Source organism: Heterodontus francisci, chromosome 19, assembly GCF_036365525.1.
Source record: "Heterodontus francisci isolate sHetFra1 chromosome 19, sHetFra1.hap1, whole genome shotgun sequence".
Classification (NCBI taxonomy): Eukaryota; Metazoa; Chordata; class Chondrichthyes; order Heterodontiformes; family Heterodontidae; genus Heterodontus; species Heterodontus francisci.
The window spans coordinates 62859971-62877755 of record NC_090389.1 but is presented as its reverse complement, the minus strand read 5'-3'; the positions used below and the strand labels follow the sequence as shown (position 1 = coordinate 62877755).

The 17785-nt window shown below is 41.7% G+C and overlaps 1 protein-coding gene across 5 annotated transcripts in view; it reads left to right on the top strand.

Moving 5' to 3' along the window:
* The first annotated feature begins 1526 nt into the window (after positions 1-1526).
* The window catches only part of fbxw12 (F-box and WD repeat domain containing 12), a 43619-nt gene continuing 27360 nt past the window's right edge, over positions 1527-17785 (top strand). For 2 of the 5 annotated variants that reach the window (XM_068051784.1, XM_068051783.1), the window contains exons 1-2: positions 14606-14843; positions 17089-17126. In XM_068051784.1, coding sequence (XP_067907885.1) covers positions 14742-14843; positions 17089-17126 — 140 coding nt within the window. In that variant the 5' untranslated portion in view covers positions 14606-14741. Of the gene's footprint in view, positions 1611-14605; positions 14844-17088; positions 17127-17785 lie in introns of those variants that run through there. The other 3 variants (XM_068051787.1, XM_068051785.1, XM_068051786.1) reach the window with 2 other exon arrangements.

Sequence of the window (17785 nt, the reverse complement as noted above, 5' to 3'; positions counted from 1 at the left end):
CATAAAACTAAGACTATTCTAAGCTGTAATTAGAAATTCTGCCGAGCCCGACCAGGGGTTTTAAACAAGCACTTGCTGCCATTGGGTTTGTGGTTGGGTTGTACACTACATCCCGAAATCAGATTCTTCATTAAGATTTAATTTTATTAGATGCCAATTAATTTCTGACTCCATCCAACTTCATGAGTTCTCAGGTAGAGCTGGGCCCTGTCTCATTTTTGGTTGGTGTCATGCCTAAAATAGTTTATCAGATGGTGCAGTGACTTCATTGGATGAGCTTCAAGAAAGGATGAGTGCTTTAGTTATGTTATGTTACAAGATTTATACTAAGTTTAGTCATGTACTTTTTAAGATGAGGGATTGCCCTTAAAGGAATTATTGGATCATCCATAGGACAATGTCTGAGGTACGCTATAAAGCACAGAGCCACAAATTTCTAAAGACATCTGGAATGCTACCAGCCCAAAAAAAGCTTTCATTGGTGTAGTCACAAATAAGCTAGACATTGAGCATGTGAAACAAAAACAAGAAATGCTGGAATCACTCAGCAGGTCTGGCAGCATCTGTGGAAAGGGAAGCAGAGTTAACGTTTCGGGTCAGTGACCCTTCTTCGAAGAAGGATCACTGACCCGAAACGTTAACTCTGCTTCTCTTTCCACAGATGCTGCCAGACCTGCTGAGTGATTCCAGCATTTCTTGTTTTTGTTTCAGATTTCCAGCATCCGCAGTATTTTGCTTTTAATTGAGCATGTGAATCCTTTCCTATTGATTTAAATTTTGAGATTGATGAAGGAAACATGTCTAGTCATTTTGGTGCAATTTATAACTTTATTTATTCCTTACAGCTCCTGAAGGAACTTGTGACTTTTTTTTTAATGTTCAAAGCATTATACCAAATGCACATTATTGTTGTATATAGAAAGCGCAACAGGAGAGCTGAGCCTGTCTTTCCTGGACATGCACCTGTGTACATTTTTGGATAGGTCACTATATAGCAAGCCCTACCTTCTTTGTGTCTTTTTTAGCTCAAGATTGCTGAGGCCAGCTGTTGTGTCCCGACTATGCTTCCAGTCATTCAGTTCTCTGGTCTGTTCATCAGTTCCCAATGCTATGATTGTTAATGGTTTGTGGTCAGAGGGGAAACGGTACCATTTGCAAACAAAGTTGAGTAGATTGATCTCCCCTTAAAACTAAATACCTGAGAATAGATTGGGTTTTCACAGAGTAGTGCATGTTAATCATTAACTTTAGAAAATATATTTATAGATCAATGCAGCTTTAATAATGTTACAAAGTGAAAACAGACTGACAACAGGCAAGAAATTCATACGAAATCCAAGTTTACAACTTTCTTCAAATGAACCTCCTACATTTACTGTAACTGCTCATTCATTGGTAAGAGGCATTGTTATCAGTTGACGTATAAGTTTGACTAAATATTTTGCTTTTGTAACAATCAGTTCAGATTGATGAACTGACTGGTTGGGTGCACCATTAAATCAGAATAATGCTGTCTTTTTTTTTGAAGAAAATTTAACACAATTGAAACCCTTTTTGACCTTGGGAGTTTCTGACAACAGCAGCTTTGCTCAGTTGGACACAAACAAAAAGTAAGTACAATGCTAAATGACCTTTCAGTCTTTCCTATTTGTAAATGGAGCAGAGTTTTCTTTGAAGTGCATTCCTGAGACAGCACCTGGTTACAGATTTAAAGGCCGGTCACAACTATAGTCAGTCATGACATTGATTTAATGGACCAGTCGGAAGAATGGTTCTAGTTCACTATTTTGGTCATCCATTAAATTGATTTAACTTGATTTTGGGAGCAAAGACCACTGTGACTTGTTTATTTGCAAACTGTCCTCATTTGTGAGCATGGTAATCACTGGTAAGCACTATTGATCAAGGGTGGCATTCTACCACAAAAGAACCAGATACAATAATAGGTGCAATGGTCTTTGAGTTAGAGCTAACAGCACCCCTTGCTGGTTAAGAGAAGGGATTTCAAATCATTGTAAACTGGCACAAACATCTCTGGTAGCCTCTTGACTGTTGTGTGCTCAGAAAATGTTAGGTAAATCTGGGGAGAACAGGAAGCCAAAACATGTGGAGCAAAAAGCAGCTGTCAGAATATTTTAAATTATATGCAATTATCATTATCAACACAGTAGGATAACACTTCTGATCAGCAAACCCCAGGTGGGAATGCATAACATGCCCTAGCTACAGTGCAGTGTGTGTTGTCTTTATGCAGGCATTAAACAATTAAAAACTAACAGGTTAACATCTACATAAATGGTAGCTGGATCAAAATCCTGGAACTCCTTCCCTAACAGCACTGTGGGTGTACCCACACTAGATGGACTGCAGCGATTCAAGAAGGCATCTCACCACTACCTTCTCAAGGGCAATTAGGGATGGGCAATAAATGCTGGCCTTGCCAGCGATGCCCACATCCCATGAACGAATTTTTTTAAAAAATAATGTACACAAGAATGTATTACAAGTGTGTTAAGGTTTGGTATGTTTATTTCATCAATTGAAATTTCCAACCTAACAAGCCTGGTCTATATGTTCCTGTATTCTGCTAGATTAAAGAAAAACCTGTTTGAACCAAAGTGTGGCTAGCCGACCCGAACCCGACCAGACCCAACAACGTGTCATAGTCAGAGTTTTACAGCACAGAAACAGGCCCTTCGGCCCAACGAGCCTATGCCGACCATCAAGCACCTGACCTAACTAATCCCATTTCCCCGCACTTGGCCTGTAGCCTTGCATGTTATGGCGTTTCAAGTACTCATCTAAATATTTCTTGAATGTCGTAAGTGTTCCTGCCTCTACCACTCCTTCAGGCAGTGTGTTCCAGATTCCAACCACCCTCTGGATGAAAAATTTCCTCCTCAACTCCCCTCTAAACCTCCTGCCCCTGGCCTTAAATCTATGCCCCCTAGTTATTGACCTCTCCACTAAGGGAAAAAGTTTCTTCCTATCTAGCCTATCAATTCCCCTCATAATTTTGTACACCTCAATCAGGTCCCCCCTCAGCCTTCTCTGCTCCAAGGAAAACAACCCCAGTCTATCTAGTCGGTCTTCATAACTGAAATGCTCCAGCCCAGGCAACATCCTGGTGAATCTCCTCTGCACCCTCTCCATTTCAATCACATCCTTCCTGTAGTGTGGCGACCAAAACTGTACACAGTATTCCAACTGTGGCCTAACCAACGTTTTATACAATTCCATCATAACCCCCCTGCTCTTATATGCTATGCCTCAGCTAATAAAGGCAAGTATCCCGTAAGCCTTCCTAACCACCTTATTTACCTGTGCTGCAGCCTTCAGTGATCTATGGACAAGCACCCCAATGTCCCTCTGACCCTCTGTACTCCCTAGGGTCCTACCATCCATTGTATAATCCATTGCTTTGTTAGACCTCCCAAAGTGCAACACCTCACACTTCTCAGGATTAAACTCCATTTGCCACTGCTCCACCCATCTTACCAGCCCATCTATATCGTCCTGTAGTCTAAGGCTATCCTCCTCACTATTTACGACACCATCAATTTTCATGTCATCTGCGAACTTACTGATCATACCTCTTATATTCATGTCTAAAACATTAATGTACTCTACAAACAGTAAGGGTCCCAGCACCGATCCCTGCGGTACACCACTGGTCACAGGCTTCCACTCGCAGAAACAACCCTCTACCATCACCCTCTGCCTCCTGCCACTAAGCCAATTTTGAATCCAATTTGTCAAATTACCCTGGATCCCATGGGCCTTTACTTTCTTAACCAATCTCCCATGCGGGACCTTATCAAAAGCCTTACTGAAGTCCATGTCGACTACATCAACTGCTTTACCCTCATCTACACATCTAGTTACCACCTCGAAAAATTCAATCAAATTTGTTGGATACGATCTCCCCCTGACAAAGGCATGCTGACTATCCCTGATTAATCCCTGCTTCTCTAAGTGGAGATTAATCCTGTCTCTCAGAGTATTTTCCAATAATTTCCCTACCACTGATGTTAGACTCACCGGCCTGTAATTACCTGGTTTATCCCTGCTACCCTTCTTAAATAATGATACCACATTTGCTGTCCTCCAATCCTCTGGTACCTCTCCTGTGGCCAGAGAGGATCTGAAAAATTTGTGTCAGAGCCCCCGCTATCTCCTCCCTTGCCTCACATAGCAGCCTGGGATACATCTCATCTGAGCCTGGGGATTTATTCACCTTCAAGCCTGCTAAAACAGCTAATACTTCCTCCTTTTCAATGCTAGTTTGATAAAGTATATCACAATCCCTTTCCCTGATCTCTACGCCTACATCGTTCCTCTCCATAGTGAACACAGATGAAAAGTAATCATTCAAAACCTCCCCTATGTCCACAGATTGCCTCTATGATCCCTAATGGGCCCCACTTTTTCCCTGGTTTCCTCTTGCCCCTAACATACTTATAAAACACCTTGGGATTTTCCTTTATCTCGTCTGCCAGTGATTTTTCATGCCCCCTCTTCGCTCTCCTAATTACTTTTTTAAGTACTCCCTTACACTTTCTATTCTCCTCTAGGGCCTCCATTGTTTTCAATACTCTATATCCCTTGACATCCAGGGTTCCCTTTCCCTGTTGGTCCTACCCTTCACCTTTACGGGAACATGCTGCACCTAAACTCTCACAATTTCCCTTCTAAATGACTCCCACTGGTCTGAAGTAGACTTTCCTGTAAGAAGCTGCTCCCAGTTCACTTTGGCCAGATCCTGTTTTATCATATTGCAATCTGCCTTCCCCCAATTCAGTACTCTCATTTCCGGTCCCTCTATGTCCTTTTCCATAACAATCTTAAATCTTACAGAGTTATGGTCACAATCCCCGAAATGTTCCCCCACTGCCACTTCTACCACTGTCCAGCTTCATTCCCTAGGATTAAGTCCAGTAATGCCCCTCCTCTGTAGGACTCGCTACGTGCTGGCTCAAAAAGCTCTCCTGAATACACTTGAAGAATTCCGCCCCCTTTAAGCTTTTTGCACCAATACTATCCCCTCTAATATAGGGGAAGTTGAAATCGCCTACTATTATTACCCTATTATTTTTGCACCTCTCTGAGATTTGCCTACGTATCTGCTCCTCTATCTCTCCCTGACTGTTGGAGGCCTGTATGACACTCCCAGCCAAGTGACGAGTTTGGGTCGGGTCAGGTCTCTCTTCCAGGTCCAGCATTCAGGCTCGGGTCAGGTCGGGCTGGACGTGGACAGCGTTGCCTTGCTCCGGGAAGTAATCTTCAAATGAACATTCAGGACGCTAAGGCGGGAAACGTGCAGTCTGGACTCCACACTCTGCAGTAAAGACTGGCTACCCAACCAAACCCGACTATATGTGTCGGGTTCGGATCGGGCATTTAAAAAATTAAAGGACTCAGGCCTGGGTCAGGTTCGGATTGGCTGTTGTCGGGTTGGGCCTGGGTCGGGTTTTAATTTTATACCCAAGCCAGGCTTTAGTTTGAACTATAGCTCCAATCAACTTCAGCTCGTAAAGGACTACCAGTTTCACCTTCTTTCAGCCGCCTCAATTGCTTTCAGCATACTCAATGCATAGTGTTACTGGAAATATAGTTTGGTTCTATATATGTAGATATAAAACATCACATCGCATTACAGATACAAAACAATCTCAACATGTTGGGTGTTGCTCATCTGCAACATAACACTGACAAGCACATTCCAATCTGGAAAGTTCCCTGACCAAACAACAATTAAACTTTCAATGACCATAGGCTGTGTTTATTTCAAGCAATTTGACATTTTGACCTTAAAAGGACAGGCAGACTTAAACACAGATCCACCTAAGCAGCAAAATAATATTTTAAGCATTACAAAATGCGCCAAATGATATCTGCCATTAGTTAAATTGCCCCTGCACTCTTCAGGTCAAAGGATTTTTGACACTAAGTCGCTGAAAGTGCAGGGAGGGAAGCGGGGCATCTGGGACATGAGTGAATAGGGCAACCAACTGTGTTTCTGCTTAACCCATCAGATTGAAGGATTTTAATGTAAACAAAAAGGATCATAAAGGAACAGTAAATTAGAGTGTGTGAATTCACTGTCAAATCAGGCAGAGAAAGAGAAATAGAGAGGGGAAGAAAAATTGGATTAAGGAAGAAAAAGCAGAAAGGAAAAGTAAAAGAAAATATAATTTTAAATTTGACATTTTTAAAATCTACAAAAACTAATACCTGAAGGAATGAGACCTCGCACTTGTAATAGTTCATTTTCAGTATCAGAGAGGTTGATTGACTGTAATTAACAATTACCACATTATTAAAAGGCTACTTGAAATGACAAGACATAACTTTCTGTGGCAAATTTAGATCTATTCACCATACAAATGTTAAAATAATTTCATGCATTTCAATGCAGGTCAATGGTGAGGCAGACAGCAAGATGTCTTCTTTCTGAAGCATAGGGCAGAGCAATGGAACGAAGACAGGAATTAGCCTGTTATTTAGACAGAAAATCTGGGTGAATATAAGCTTGTCAGTCTAAAACAGCATATCATTCAGTTTACAGTGAACAAGGCAATGAGAAGTGTGTTGGTATATTTAAAGAATAATAAATGACTGGCAGTGTGATTAAGGCAATGATTCTATCCTGGACTTCTGTTCACACTGAACTCTACTCCTGCTATTTATGTCATTGTTAAAACTCTATTTTGACTTTTGGGTGACTAACTGGTGAAACACGCTGAGTGGCTATCTGTTCCTGTGGCAATGAGGCCCATGTAATATTGAGTCTTGGTCTCATTTACTTGGGAAAGGAAGGTGTTGGGAGGGTGGTGGGGGGATCGTGGAAGTGGGGATCCTGAGGCAACACCAGCCCAAATTATTTCTGTGGGGCCCTTCTCCTTAGAGATGCACAAAATTAATTCACGATTTACCTTTGCTCAACTGCTTCCTTCACCTGTGGAATTGGCCAAAGCTTGCGCTACACAGACTGAACAGTTTCTACCTAAAATAACAATCGGGGTCCCATTTCCATCAAACGATCCTGATGTCCATATTAAAAGAGTTCTATCACCTGAAATGAAGTGGGAGCTTTGGACACTCAGTGGTAGGCTGCCATTAAAATGGCACCGGCTACATTGCTGATGTTAATGGGCAGTAAGAGTACTGACCCCATTTTGAGACTATCGGGTGGGGAAGGAGTGGGTAAGTCCCCCCGCTGCATTTTAACTGCTCTCCTGCCTGGTTGACACCACCTGGTTCACACCAGGTGGAGGAATTAGAATTGCCCCCTTCATTACTACCCAGTGACTGCTATGTGGACACTGGATGAGGACAGGATCGGGTTCAGCTGCAATGTTCCTTTACTGATACATGTAGGGCTGAATGTTCCCGGTTGGGTCATGATCTCAAAGTCGGCCTCAAATCCAGGTCTGGAACAGGTGGCAGCACGTTGGCACGATCTTCCTGGAGGTGGCCGGGAGAGATGGGCGCTGCTAAGGCAGGCAGAAGACCGTGAGTGCACCTCAAAATGGTGGCACACAATACAGCATTGTGAAAAATTAAAAAGCATGCATGGCCACTGCTGTCTGGCCATCATTGTGGAGGCGAATCCTGTGCTGAAGTGATGAGAGGGAGCGTCAATAGCACACCTGAAGAAGATCACATGTATCACCTCCACAGGTCTATAAAACATCAACAATTCTGCAGGTCACATTTTGAAGATCACACTAAATACTTGTAAGTTGTTAGAAACATTGCAAAAGTGCTACAAGACAAGAAGAATCACTGTCAGAAATCAAATAGACCTAATCAGTTCCAAGACTGTTTTAAAAGGTGTGCCACCATCTTTACCTCACTCTATGTGCACAGTTAATTCCTTTTGGTTCTGTTATTGACAAGCTTCTAAAAGTATAAATTTAATTTATGTCCAATAATTTTCAGAGCCTGTCACTTATTTAGGAATTAACAAAATTGTGCATCACATAATTTTATTTTCTCTTGATCTGAGCTGAACCAAATGGGGATATTTGATATAGGAATGTTCCCTAGTGCTTCCTGCGACTGCCTACAGAAATCAATTGAATAATAATTGGGGATGGGCGGGGGGATCTATAATGAGTGACCAATCCACTCTATCAGATTACTGCATATGGGGTGAAGACAGAGCTTTACCCTATGCTTTCCACCAACATTCGCAGATCAACACCCAGGAGATGGAACTTCAGATGACTTCTCTTGAGCAACACTGAAGCAATTGGAGGATCCCTTCTCTTGTCTGTCAACTAGCTCCTCATGATTTTTACTAAGGCTGGTGTTCTGCTAGATCTACCAGTCTAACACAAACACTTAAAGCTCTGTCTCCTGGAAGGTCAATTTTTAACTATTAACAGGTGCAGACGTACTCTAAAATGATTACACTAAAGCTTATGAAGTGCCTTTAAGCCAAATTCAAGTTATATTAAACTCAATCCAAATCAAGAGATGATATTCGAAGCATTTTTTTGATGTTGGTGTCACTGGCAAGGCCAGCATTTATTGCTCATCCCTGAACAGGGGGTGGTGGGCCTTCTTCTTAAACCATTGCAGTGGATTGCTAGGCCCCTTCAGTGTGGGAATGGAGTCAAATATAGGGTAAGAACAACAGACTTCCTTCTCTGAAAGACATTAGTTGTTGGCTTTTTACAGCAATCTGACAGCTTCATGGTCACTTCTTACTGATTAGTTTTATTTCCAGATTTTTAAAATTGAATTTAAATTTTTAAATTGTCGTGGTGGGATTTTAATTCATCGACTCTTGATTATTAGTCCAGGTTTCTGGATTACAAGTCCAGTAACTTAACCACTACATTACTGTATCATTTTACTTCTTGATCCAAAATGCAGTATTGTTAGATATCAGCAACACAGACATAGCAAAACATTATCTCCATTTGTTTGTCAGAATATGAGACATTGCTGCCCTCTTCTGAACGCCATAGGTATAAATTGTATAACTGAGAAGTAGTGCTAGTAAGGCATGTAATTGAACTTGATATAAAGTAACCACATTTTGCTTTTATGGGCTCACACTTCAGCCTACTCAGCATGACAATTTTTTTACAGCAGCTTGGTGAATGGAATAAATCTCCATATTTTTAATGACCATGCTTTCAACCGGGTTAGACCATTTAAGATTTTCTCTATGAATGAGTCCAAACTTAATTTAGAAAAGATAAAAAGACACACCTCCCATTTTAAAAAAAATTCAAATGATTTTTCTGCAATTGTGTAATATTTAGATATTAATTTTGATAATATGCATCTTCCATGTTCACTGGTCTTCTCTACTGTACTCATTAATTTTAGCAAAAATACAAACATGCATAGGCAGAACAATCTAATGGATTATTGATACAGAATCAGAGCTGCTCTGAGGATTGCTGCTACTCAAAAATAAGTTCAGTTTTATTCTCTCCTAACATTAAAAATGAAGTATCTGGGCAGCACGATCCAAGCACACATACATAGAACTCTTATCGCTGGCTTCAGTAACTAATAGTACTTCACACTCCACAAATACAGTTCTGAGATTGCTGGCTGCAATATAACTGCAGCCTTAGTGCAGCAGAAGAAAGGAGGATAGGGTTATCTGAGAGTGCATAAACTTAAGAATTCCACAATTCACAGAGTAAATACCCCAGTCAGATGACTCCTGCAAATGGACTTGTTCCAAACCTAAAAGATTTTTGAATATGTTTCTATGAAATGTAGCAAATTTCTGGAAAATGAGTGGCTTGGAATTGACTGATTGTGTGGTATACAAGGAGTCGACTGATATCTGTTTGTGTGGTATACTTGGAGTCGACTGATATCTGTTTGTGTGGTATACTTGGAGTCGACTGATATCCGTTTGTGTGGTATACTTGGAGTCGACTGATATCCGTTTGTGTGGTATACTTGGAGTCGACTGATATCCGATTGTGTGGTATACTTGGAGTCGACTGATCTCCGATTGTGTGGTATACTTGGAGTCCACTGATATCTGATTGTGTGGTATACTTGGAGTCCACTGATATCTGATTGTGTGGTATACTTGGAGTCCACTGATATCTGATTGTGTGGTATACTTGGAGTCGACTGATATCCGATTGTGTGGTATACTTGGAGTCGACTGATCTCCAATTGTGTGGTATACTTGGAGTCCACTGATATCTGATTGTGTGGTATACTTGGAGTCCACTGATATCTGATTGTGTGGTATACTTGGAGTCCACTGATATCTGATTGTGTGGTATACTTGGAGTTGACTGATAACTGATTGTGTGGTATACTTGGAGTTGACTGATAACTGATTGTGTGGTATATTTGGAGTTAAATGGTGTGAGATATTTACATTTGCACTAAATTTCTTGCAGGTCCTATGGAAAATCCAAAGCTCTTCTTCATAAAGCTGACATATTCAGACTCTGCATCAACATTACACAATCCTCCCTCATGCATTGAAAAACAGTTTCTCTCCTGTCATCAGCTGCTTGCCTTCTTGTATTATTTGCTGGCTAATTACTTGGTATCTCCTGATTGATGAGCAGTATTATAATCCTGTTTTCTGCAGGAACTGGCAGACTTTATTCATTCCACTGTCTCTCAGGAGCACTTGTGGTTTGTTCGCTTTAATTTTTTAAATATATTCGTTCATGGGATGAGGGTGTCACTGGCTAGACCAGCATTTATGGCCCATCCCTAATTGCCCTTGAGAAGGTGGTGGTGAGCTGCCTTCTTGAACCACTGCAGTCATTGGGGTGTAGGTAGACCTACAGTGCTATTAGGAAGGGAGTTCCAGGATTTTGGCCCAGTGACAGTGAAGGAACAGCGATTTAGTTCCAAGTCAGGATGGTGTGTGGCTTGGATTGTTTGAATTGGTACCAATTGTTTGAATATTACCAGAACAAAGCAAATACCTCTCTCTCCTGCCTTGTGCTCTTACTTGCTGTCTCATTTTGTGGCACTTTCCCCATAAAGACCGATTTCAGTTCCTTAACTCTTAAATATTACTGTGATCAGAGCAACCAGATAGCTTAATTTTTCTCGATATTGATTCAGGGAGATAATACGCCATTAAAGAAGCTTTGAAAGTCAACTGACATAGGGTTTCCACACTCATGTCAGATGTCAGCCTGTGCTGACATTCAATCAGGTGCCACACAAGAAGTTGTAACACAATATTAGGCCTCATAGGATTGAGGGTAATGTATTAGCATGGGTTGGAAGATTAATTAATGGACAGAAAAAAGAGAGTAGGAATAAACTGGAAATAGCAGCCTTAACTAGCAGAATACCATAGGGGTCAGTGCTTGGGCCTCAGCTATTTACAATCCATATTAATTACTTAGATGATGGGTCCAAATGTAATATATCCAAGTTTGCTAATGATACAAAGTTATATAGTAAAGTAAGCTGTGAGGAGGATGCAAAGAGGTTGCAAAGGAATATAAACACGTTGAGTGAGTAGGCAAGAACATGGCAGATGGAATATTATGTGTGGAAGTGTGAAGTTATCCATTTTGGTAGGAAAAATAGAAAAGCAGAATTTTTTTAAATCGTGAGACTGGGAAATGTTGGTATTCAGAGCAGCCTGGTTGTTCTTGTACACAAATCAGAGAAAGTTAACATGCAGGTACAGCAAGAAATTAGAAAAGCAAATGGTATTTTGGCCTTTATTACAAAGGGATTGGAGTATAAAGAAATCTTTCTGAAATTATACAGGGCCTTGGTGAGACTACACCTGAAGTACTGTGTACAATTTTGGTCTCCTTACTGAAGGAACAATATACTTGCCTTGGAGGGAGTGCAACAAAGGTTCAGTAGACTGATTCCTGAGATGAGGGATTGTCGTATGAAGAGAATTGAGTAGACTAGGCCCATATGCCCTAGAATTTAGCAGAATAGGAGGTGATACAATTGAAATATGAAATCCTTAAGGGATTTGACAGGGTAAATGTGGAGAGGATGTTTCCCCCTGGCTGAGAAGTCTAGGGGGCCACCATCTCAAAATAAGGAGTCAACCATTTAGGACTGAGATGAGGTGAATTTTTTTCACTCAAAGGGTTGTGAACCTTTGGACTTCTCTACCGCAGAGAGCTGTGGGTGTTCCAGACAGAGATTGATAGATTTTTGGCTACTTAAGGAAATGGAGGGATATGGGGACAGTGCAGGAAGATGGAGTTGAGGTAGGAGATCTAATTGAATGGCAGAGCAGGCTTGAAGAGCTGAATGGCCTCCTCCTATTTCTTATGTTCTTATGCTCTAAAACAGTGGTTCTCAAACCTTTTTGATTAAAGGACTCCTTTTCAAATGGCTTAGTATTCATGAACCACTAACCGACACCCACCACCCCCCCCCCCCCCCCCCCCGCCCATCTAAATTATAATACCATAAACTTCTTGCACATATACATTTCTGAATGTAAAGTTCATCAGTATCCTGTTAAAGGGACTTCCATGAAATTTCTCCAGGGCTGTCCGATATAGAGATCATTGATGTGATTGTTGATGTGAAAACTTTTATCCTCCCTTCAGCTGAAAGGTAATGCTACAGGTTCAGCAACAACATGCCTGTTGAATACTTCCTCTCCCTGCTCTTCCTGGGATGGGATTATGCTTGCTGGCTCTTGTTGGGAACACTGACACCATTTCAGGTGTAACCCTCCACCAGCCGCCTACTCACTGAACAGCTGTGGAGTGTTTCAGGCTTTCGTCATCCCCCTCTGCTCTTTACCAGCCTGTTTGCACTGCAATATCACTGACACGCTGCCTGGTGTGTGGTATTTCTGCCAGCGGGGCACCACCAGTAACTGGGACGGCCAAGAGCCCGCGCTTGGCCTGCGCCAATGCAGCAACAGATCCTGTTCACATTATTTTGTGGACTCCCTGGAAAGGGGTCTGTGGAACCCAGTTTGAGAAGTGCTGCTCTAAAAGGACAGGATTACTTTCTACCCAGCAAGGAAATGATTCTGCAAGTTCAGAGTCTTGAAACGAAACAGCTATAAAAAAATTTTAATATTATTCCTCAGTATCTTGTTTGTTGCAAGGAGTTCTACTGTACTGGGGATATCCTTCATTTAATTTGAGCCATAAATCTGAAAAAAATGCTGCATGCCTGTATTGAGAAGGCACATGGAATACTGAAGCTTCTTGATAATAAGTTGGTGATATTAATCTGTGTGAGAATAAGAAATACTGAAATGTTGTTTCTACAGCTTGTGGAAAATTACCAAGAAGTCATTTCTACACAACGTAATGAAATCACTGAAAAAGGGAACTGATAAGGGGATGTGAGTAAAGACCTTGAGACAGTACGGCAGTTAAAAATTGTGCTTATGCAGAGAAAAGAAAAACAGCAAGAGTTAGAACAAAGGATGTAGTGAATGAGTAACTGCCCCACTAAGATAAAGGCTGACAGCTGCCAGTTAACACACACAATGGAGAGCCAAATAAGGTAAAACAAAAACAAGAGTCAGGGGCTAGAAAGTTAGAGTAGGGGGAGAAGTAAACAGAGGAGGAGACTGTAGCAACCATAGGATAGGTTAGTGTCATAATACGTTATAACCAATAATGTAAAATAAAGGCGTGGACAAATGGATTTGTATTGTATAAACATGAACTGAATATGTTGATGGTGTGCCTGCTTGTAGGACACCCGATCTTGCAAGAACGTTAAATAAACTTACTTCTTCAGAGTTTGACTTGGTGTAAATTATTATCAAGTGGGCTACGTTTCTCACAATCTGAAAAATTGGAAGAAATAAAATGAAAGGAACGTCAATGTGCCAACAGCAGAAGGATTGCACTGCATTTCTGTTGATTTCCTTAATCGCTGAATGTCCTTTAATGCTTCATCTGTTCGGTAGCAGTGGTAACTGCTGAAAGGATTTCAGATTTTAAGATTGGGGCAATGGTACTTTTTTGGAGCTACCCTGCTACCCTACCCTGTGTTTATACCTGGTCATATTAAATGACTCAACACCAGAGATCACCATCACTTTTTCTTTGCCACCTGAGTCAAACAAACATATTGTGTTGAAGTGTGATGGTTTGACATGAGTAAAACGCTGTCATTTTAGGAGTCCAGCCAATATTTATATCTAGTGGTCTTCAGGGGATTTAATTATTCGACAAAGACCACTAGACGGGATAAATAACCCTATTTTATGGATATGACAAATAATTGTATTGCTATGTGAAATAACATTTAAAGAGCAGAAGCAGTTTCTAGATTTCCAGAACTCATTTGAGGTCAAGGTCATGCAGATCCGTTAAAACAGTTGCTGTGAGTTCTAATTCTTTTGCTTTTCTTTTATAAAAAGACAGTGAACCATCCTTTATATTCCGATCAATTACAAGTACTGCTAAATGAGAAGAGAAGTCACTCTGAGCTGAGAAATATCTCGGTTCAACATCATACTGAAGGACAGCACTCCCTCAGTACTGCACTGGAGTGGGATTATAAACCCACCGAATCATAGTGCAGAGTACCCGGCTGACTCATACTTGATCGAGCTGGCTGTAGAATATTTGTAGGTTTGGTTTCTAGAATTTGACCACTCTCTGACTTTTTATGTCTGGGCTCATAGTCTTGAAGGTTTATTTTATATTTGTGCCTTTTGGGATACCATAGAGAGCCCGGAAGTTTTTTTCTGTGTGTATCTGGTCCTGGGTCACGGAGTGACTCATTGAGAATCTACAAGCGGAGTTCTCGCTGAGATGGAGAGCAGTTCGGCTCCTGTCCTCACTCGGGACTGTTTGATCCACATCTTCACTCACCTGGATGCTGATGATTTGAGGCGGGCTTCGCAAGTGAACGAGGTAAAGAAGCGGGCGAGGGGAATTGTCCCAACACTGAGTTCGGAGAGAGAACGGGGAGTCTGCGGGGCTCGGGAGCGAGCAGTGCCGAGCCTGCTGTAACCACACAGGCAACACTCTGCAGGATCCTCGCCCACCAGCACAGGGTAGACTCAATGGCATTTGGTCTCAGAGTCGATATTACCCTATCCCAAACCCCAAAACCCACCATTAAGCCCAGGAGCAGTTCCCTCCTGATTTATTCTGTTTTTTCCACCCTGATGTACGACATAATTTAGCTAAGGCAGGGGTTCCGGGTAAATGGTCCTTGTCAAGAAATATATCCAGTCAAGTTTCAGTTATCTCTTACACCAATCCTATCAAGTTATGGATGGGAGGCTATTGCACAGAAAAGGGACTGTAAATATTACAATTAAAAAGTGCTTCTAAAGACAACTTAAGAGCTCCTGGGTTGATAGAGATTACACTATGCCCAATTTAAAGAGACATCCTAGCATAAATATGCAGAAATTGTGACTGGAACTCATTTAAATCTAGAATCTTAATGAGGCTGACACATGAAAGGGGCAGAAGCACCAACAAAAGATTGGGGAATTGTAGCCTTGTACAAAATTGTTGCAGGGCCTGCACTCTCAGCATGCTTTCTCTATTCCAATAGTGCTCTTGCTCTCCCTTGCTAACCAAATTCACAAGCTACTCTGTGACGCTGGTGCATAACCCTCCTTGTCTTGCTTGAGCTTTCTGCAGCCTTTGACACAGTCGATCACATTCCCTCTGACAGTGCCTCTCCTCCACTGTACAGCTTGGTTCCAATCTTATCTGATGTAGCCCAGGCGTTTCTGACAATGGTTCCTTTTCCTGCTCCTAAACTTTGACCCAGAGAGTTCCCCCAAGGATCCATCCTTGGCTCTCTGCTTTTCCTCATCTACATGCTGCCCTTTGGGGGGGGGGGGGGGGGGGTAAGCATGTACGCTAATGTCAGCTACCTCTACCTCTCCACCACCACCATCTCTCTTGAGCCCTTCATTGCTTTGTGCTCTCAGTCTGCTTGTCTGGCATCCAGTGTTGGATAAGCCATCATTTTCCCTACCTAAATATTGGGAAGACCAAAACCATTGTCTTCAGCCACTGCTACAAACTGTGTATCCCACCATGGATTCCATCCCCTTCCCTGACTACCGTCTGGCTGAACCAGGTTGTTCCTAACTTCAGTATCCAACTTGAACCAAGCCACTCTGTACCCACTGTCATAAAGATTATCTACTTCCACCTCGACAACATCATCTATCTCTGCCCCTACCCCTGCCTAACTGCTGCTGAAACCCTCATCTATTCCTTTTCACCACCTGACTTGACTATTGCACTGCTTTCCTGGCTCAACCAAAATCCTCTACCTGCATCCACTCCATACCGAGTCTTGCTCACCTATCATCCCTGTCCTGGCTGATCTACACAGGCTTCCTGTCTCCAAAGAACCAAAATTTAAAATTCTTATCCTTGTGCTTAGGTCTATCTATGGCCTCACCCCACCATATTTCTAATTTCCATTCCAAGCTCTCCATTCTTCTGACTTCAGACTGTTGTCCATCTCCATCCCACTTTGCCCCATTCTTGGCTGCAGTGCTTTCAGACACTTTTGCCTCATGTTCTGGAATTCTCCAATTCCTTCTACCTCTCCTCCCCTTCTTCCTTCAAGACCCTCCTTAAAACTTAACTTTGACAGGGTTTCAGTTGTTCCTCCTGATATCTCCTCCTTTAGTTCAGTGCCTTTTCTTGACATACACCTCTGTAGTGTGCCGTGCAACTATTCTCCGTGTTAAAGGCACTATAGTTTTACTAGTTGTTGCTGCTGAAAATGGCGAGGTCTTTCTCCAAGTTTGGAAATCGGGAGACAAGAGTCTGAGTAAGCCCAACCAGCAACAATTAGAATTATTTAGCAACTTTCCAAGATTGAAAAGATAAATCAGAGTTGTGTGGTTCACCATTGGGCCCCTCAAGTTGGGAACCCTTGTGACTGAAGGATTTTCAGGCACCTTAATCTGGTCCTACACGGGAATGAGCTGTTATTACACTGGTTTAAAATAAGTTCATCGGCTACATTTGTTCTGGCAGTTCCAAATTAACTTGTAGCACTCTTTCCATCAAACTGCAAACTATGAATTTTGTCAATGGCTCCACAGTTCAGTAGATTTTTTCCCATCAAATTCAAATCCAACAGAAAATAAATATTCATATTTTGTAATTACAGGCTTGGAATGAGGCTGCAGAAACGCCCTGGCTGTGGAGGTGAGACTAGTCCATTAATGCCATCCGTATGGTCTATTGTGCCCAATAAAAAAAAAACTTGCATTTTATAGCACCTTTCATGACCTCAGGATGTCCTAAAGTAATTTACAGCTAATATACTTTTGAAGTGTCGTCACTGTTGTAATATAGGAAACATGGTCCCACTAATAGCAATGTGATGTTGTTTTTTTAGTGCTGTTGTTTGAGGGATAAATGTAGGCCAGGACACCAGGGAGAACCCTCCTGCTCTTCTTCGAGATAGTGCCATTAGATCTTTACGTCTATCTGAGAGGGCAGACGGGGCCTAATCTGAAAAATGGCACCTCCGCCAGTGCAACACTCCCTCAGTAATGCAGTGGAGTGTCAGTCTCAATTTTTGTGCAAAGGTCACTAGAGTGGGGCTTAAACCCACAACCTTCTGATTCAGAGGTGAGACTGTAACCACTGATCCATAGTTGGCACATCACTGCTGTTTATTGTATTAATAGTTATAGTGAGGGCATTACCATTGTGCAAAAATATTAGTAAACTGTTCTTTTGGAAGAATCAGGACAGGAATGCACTAATTACATCCCAAAGATCCATATCTAAATGACACAATGGCTTTTTTTGATATGATTAATGCCATTGTATCAAATCTTTTAAAGAAATGTTTTTTA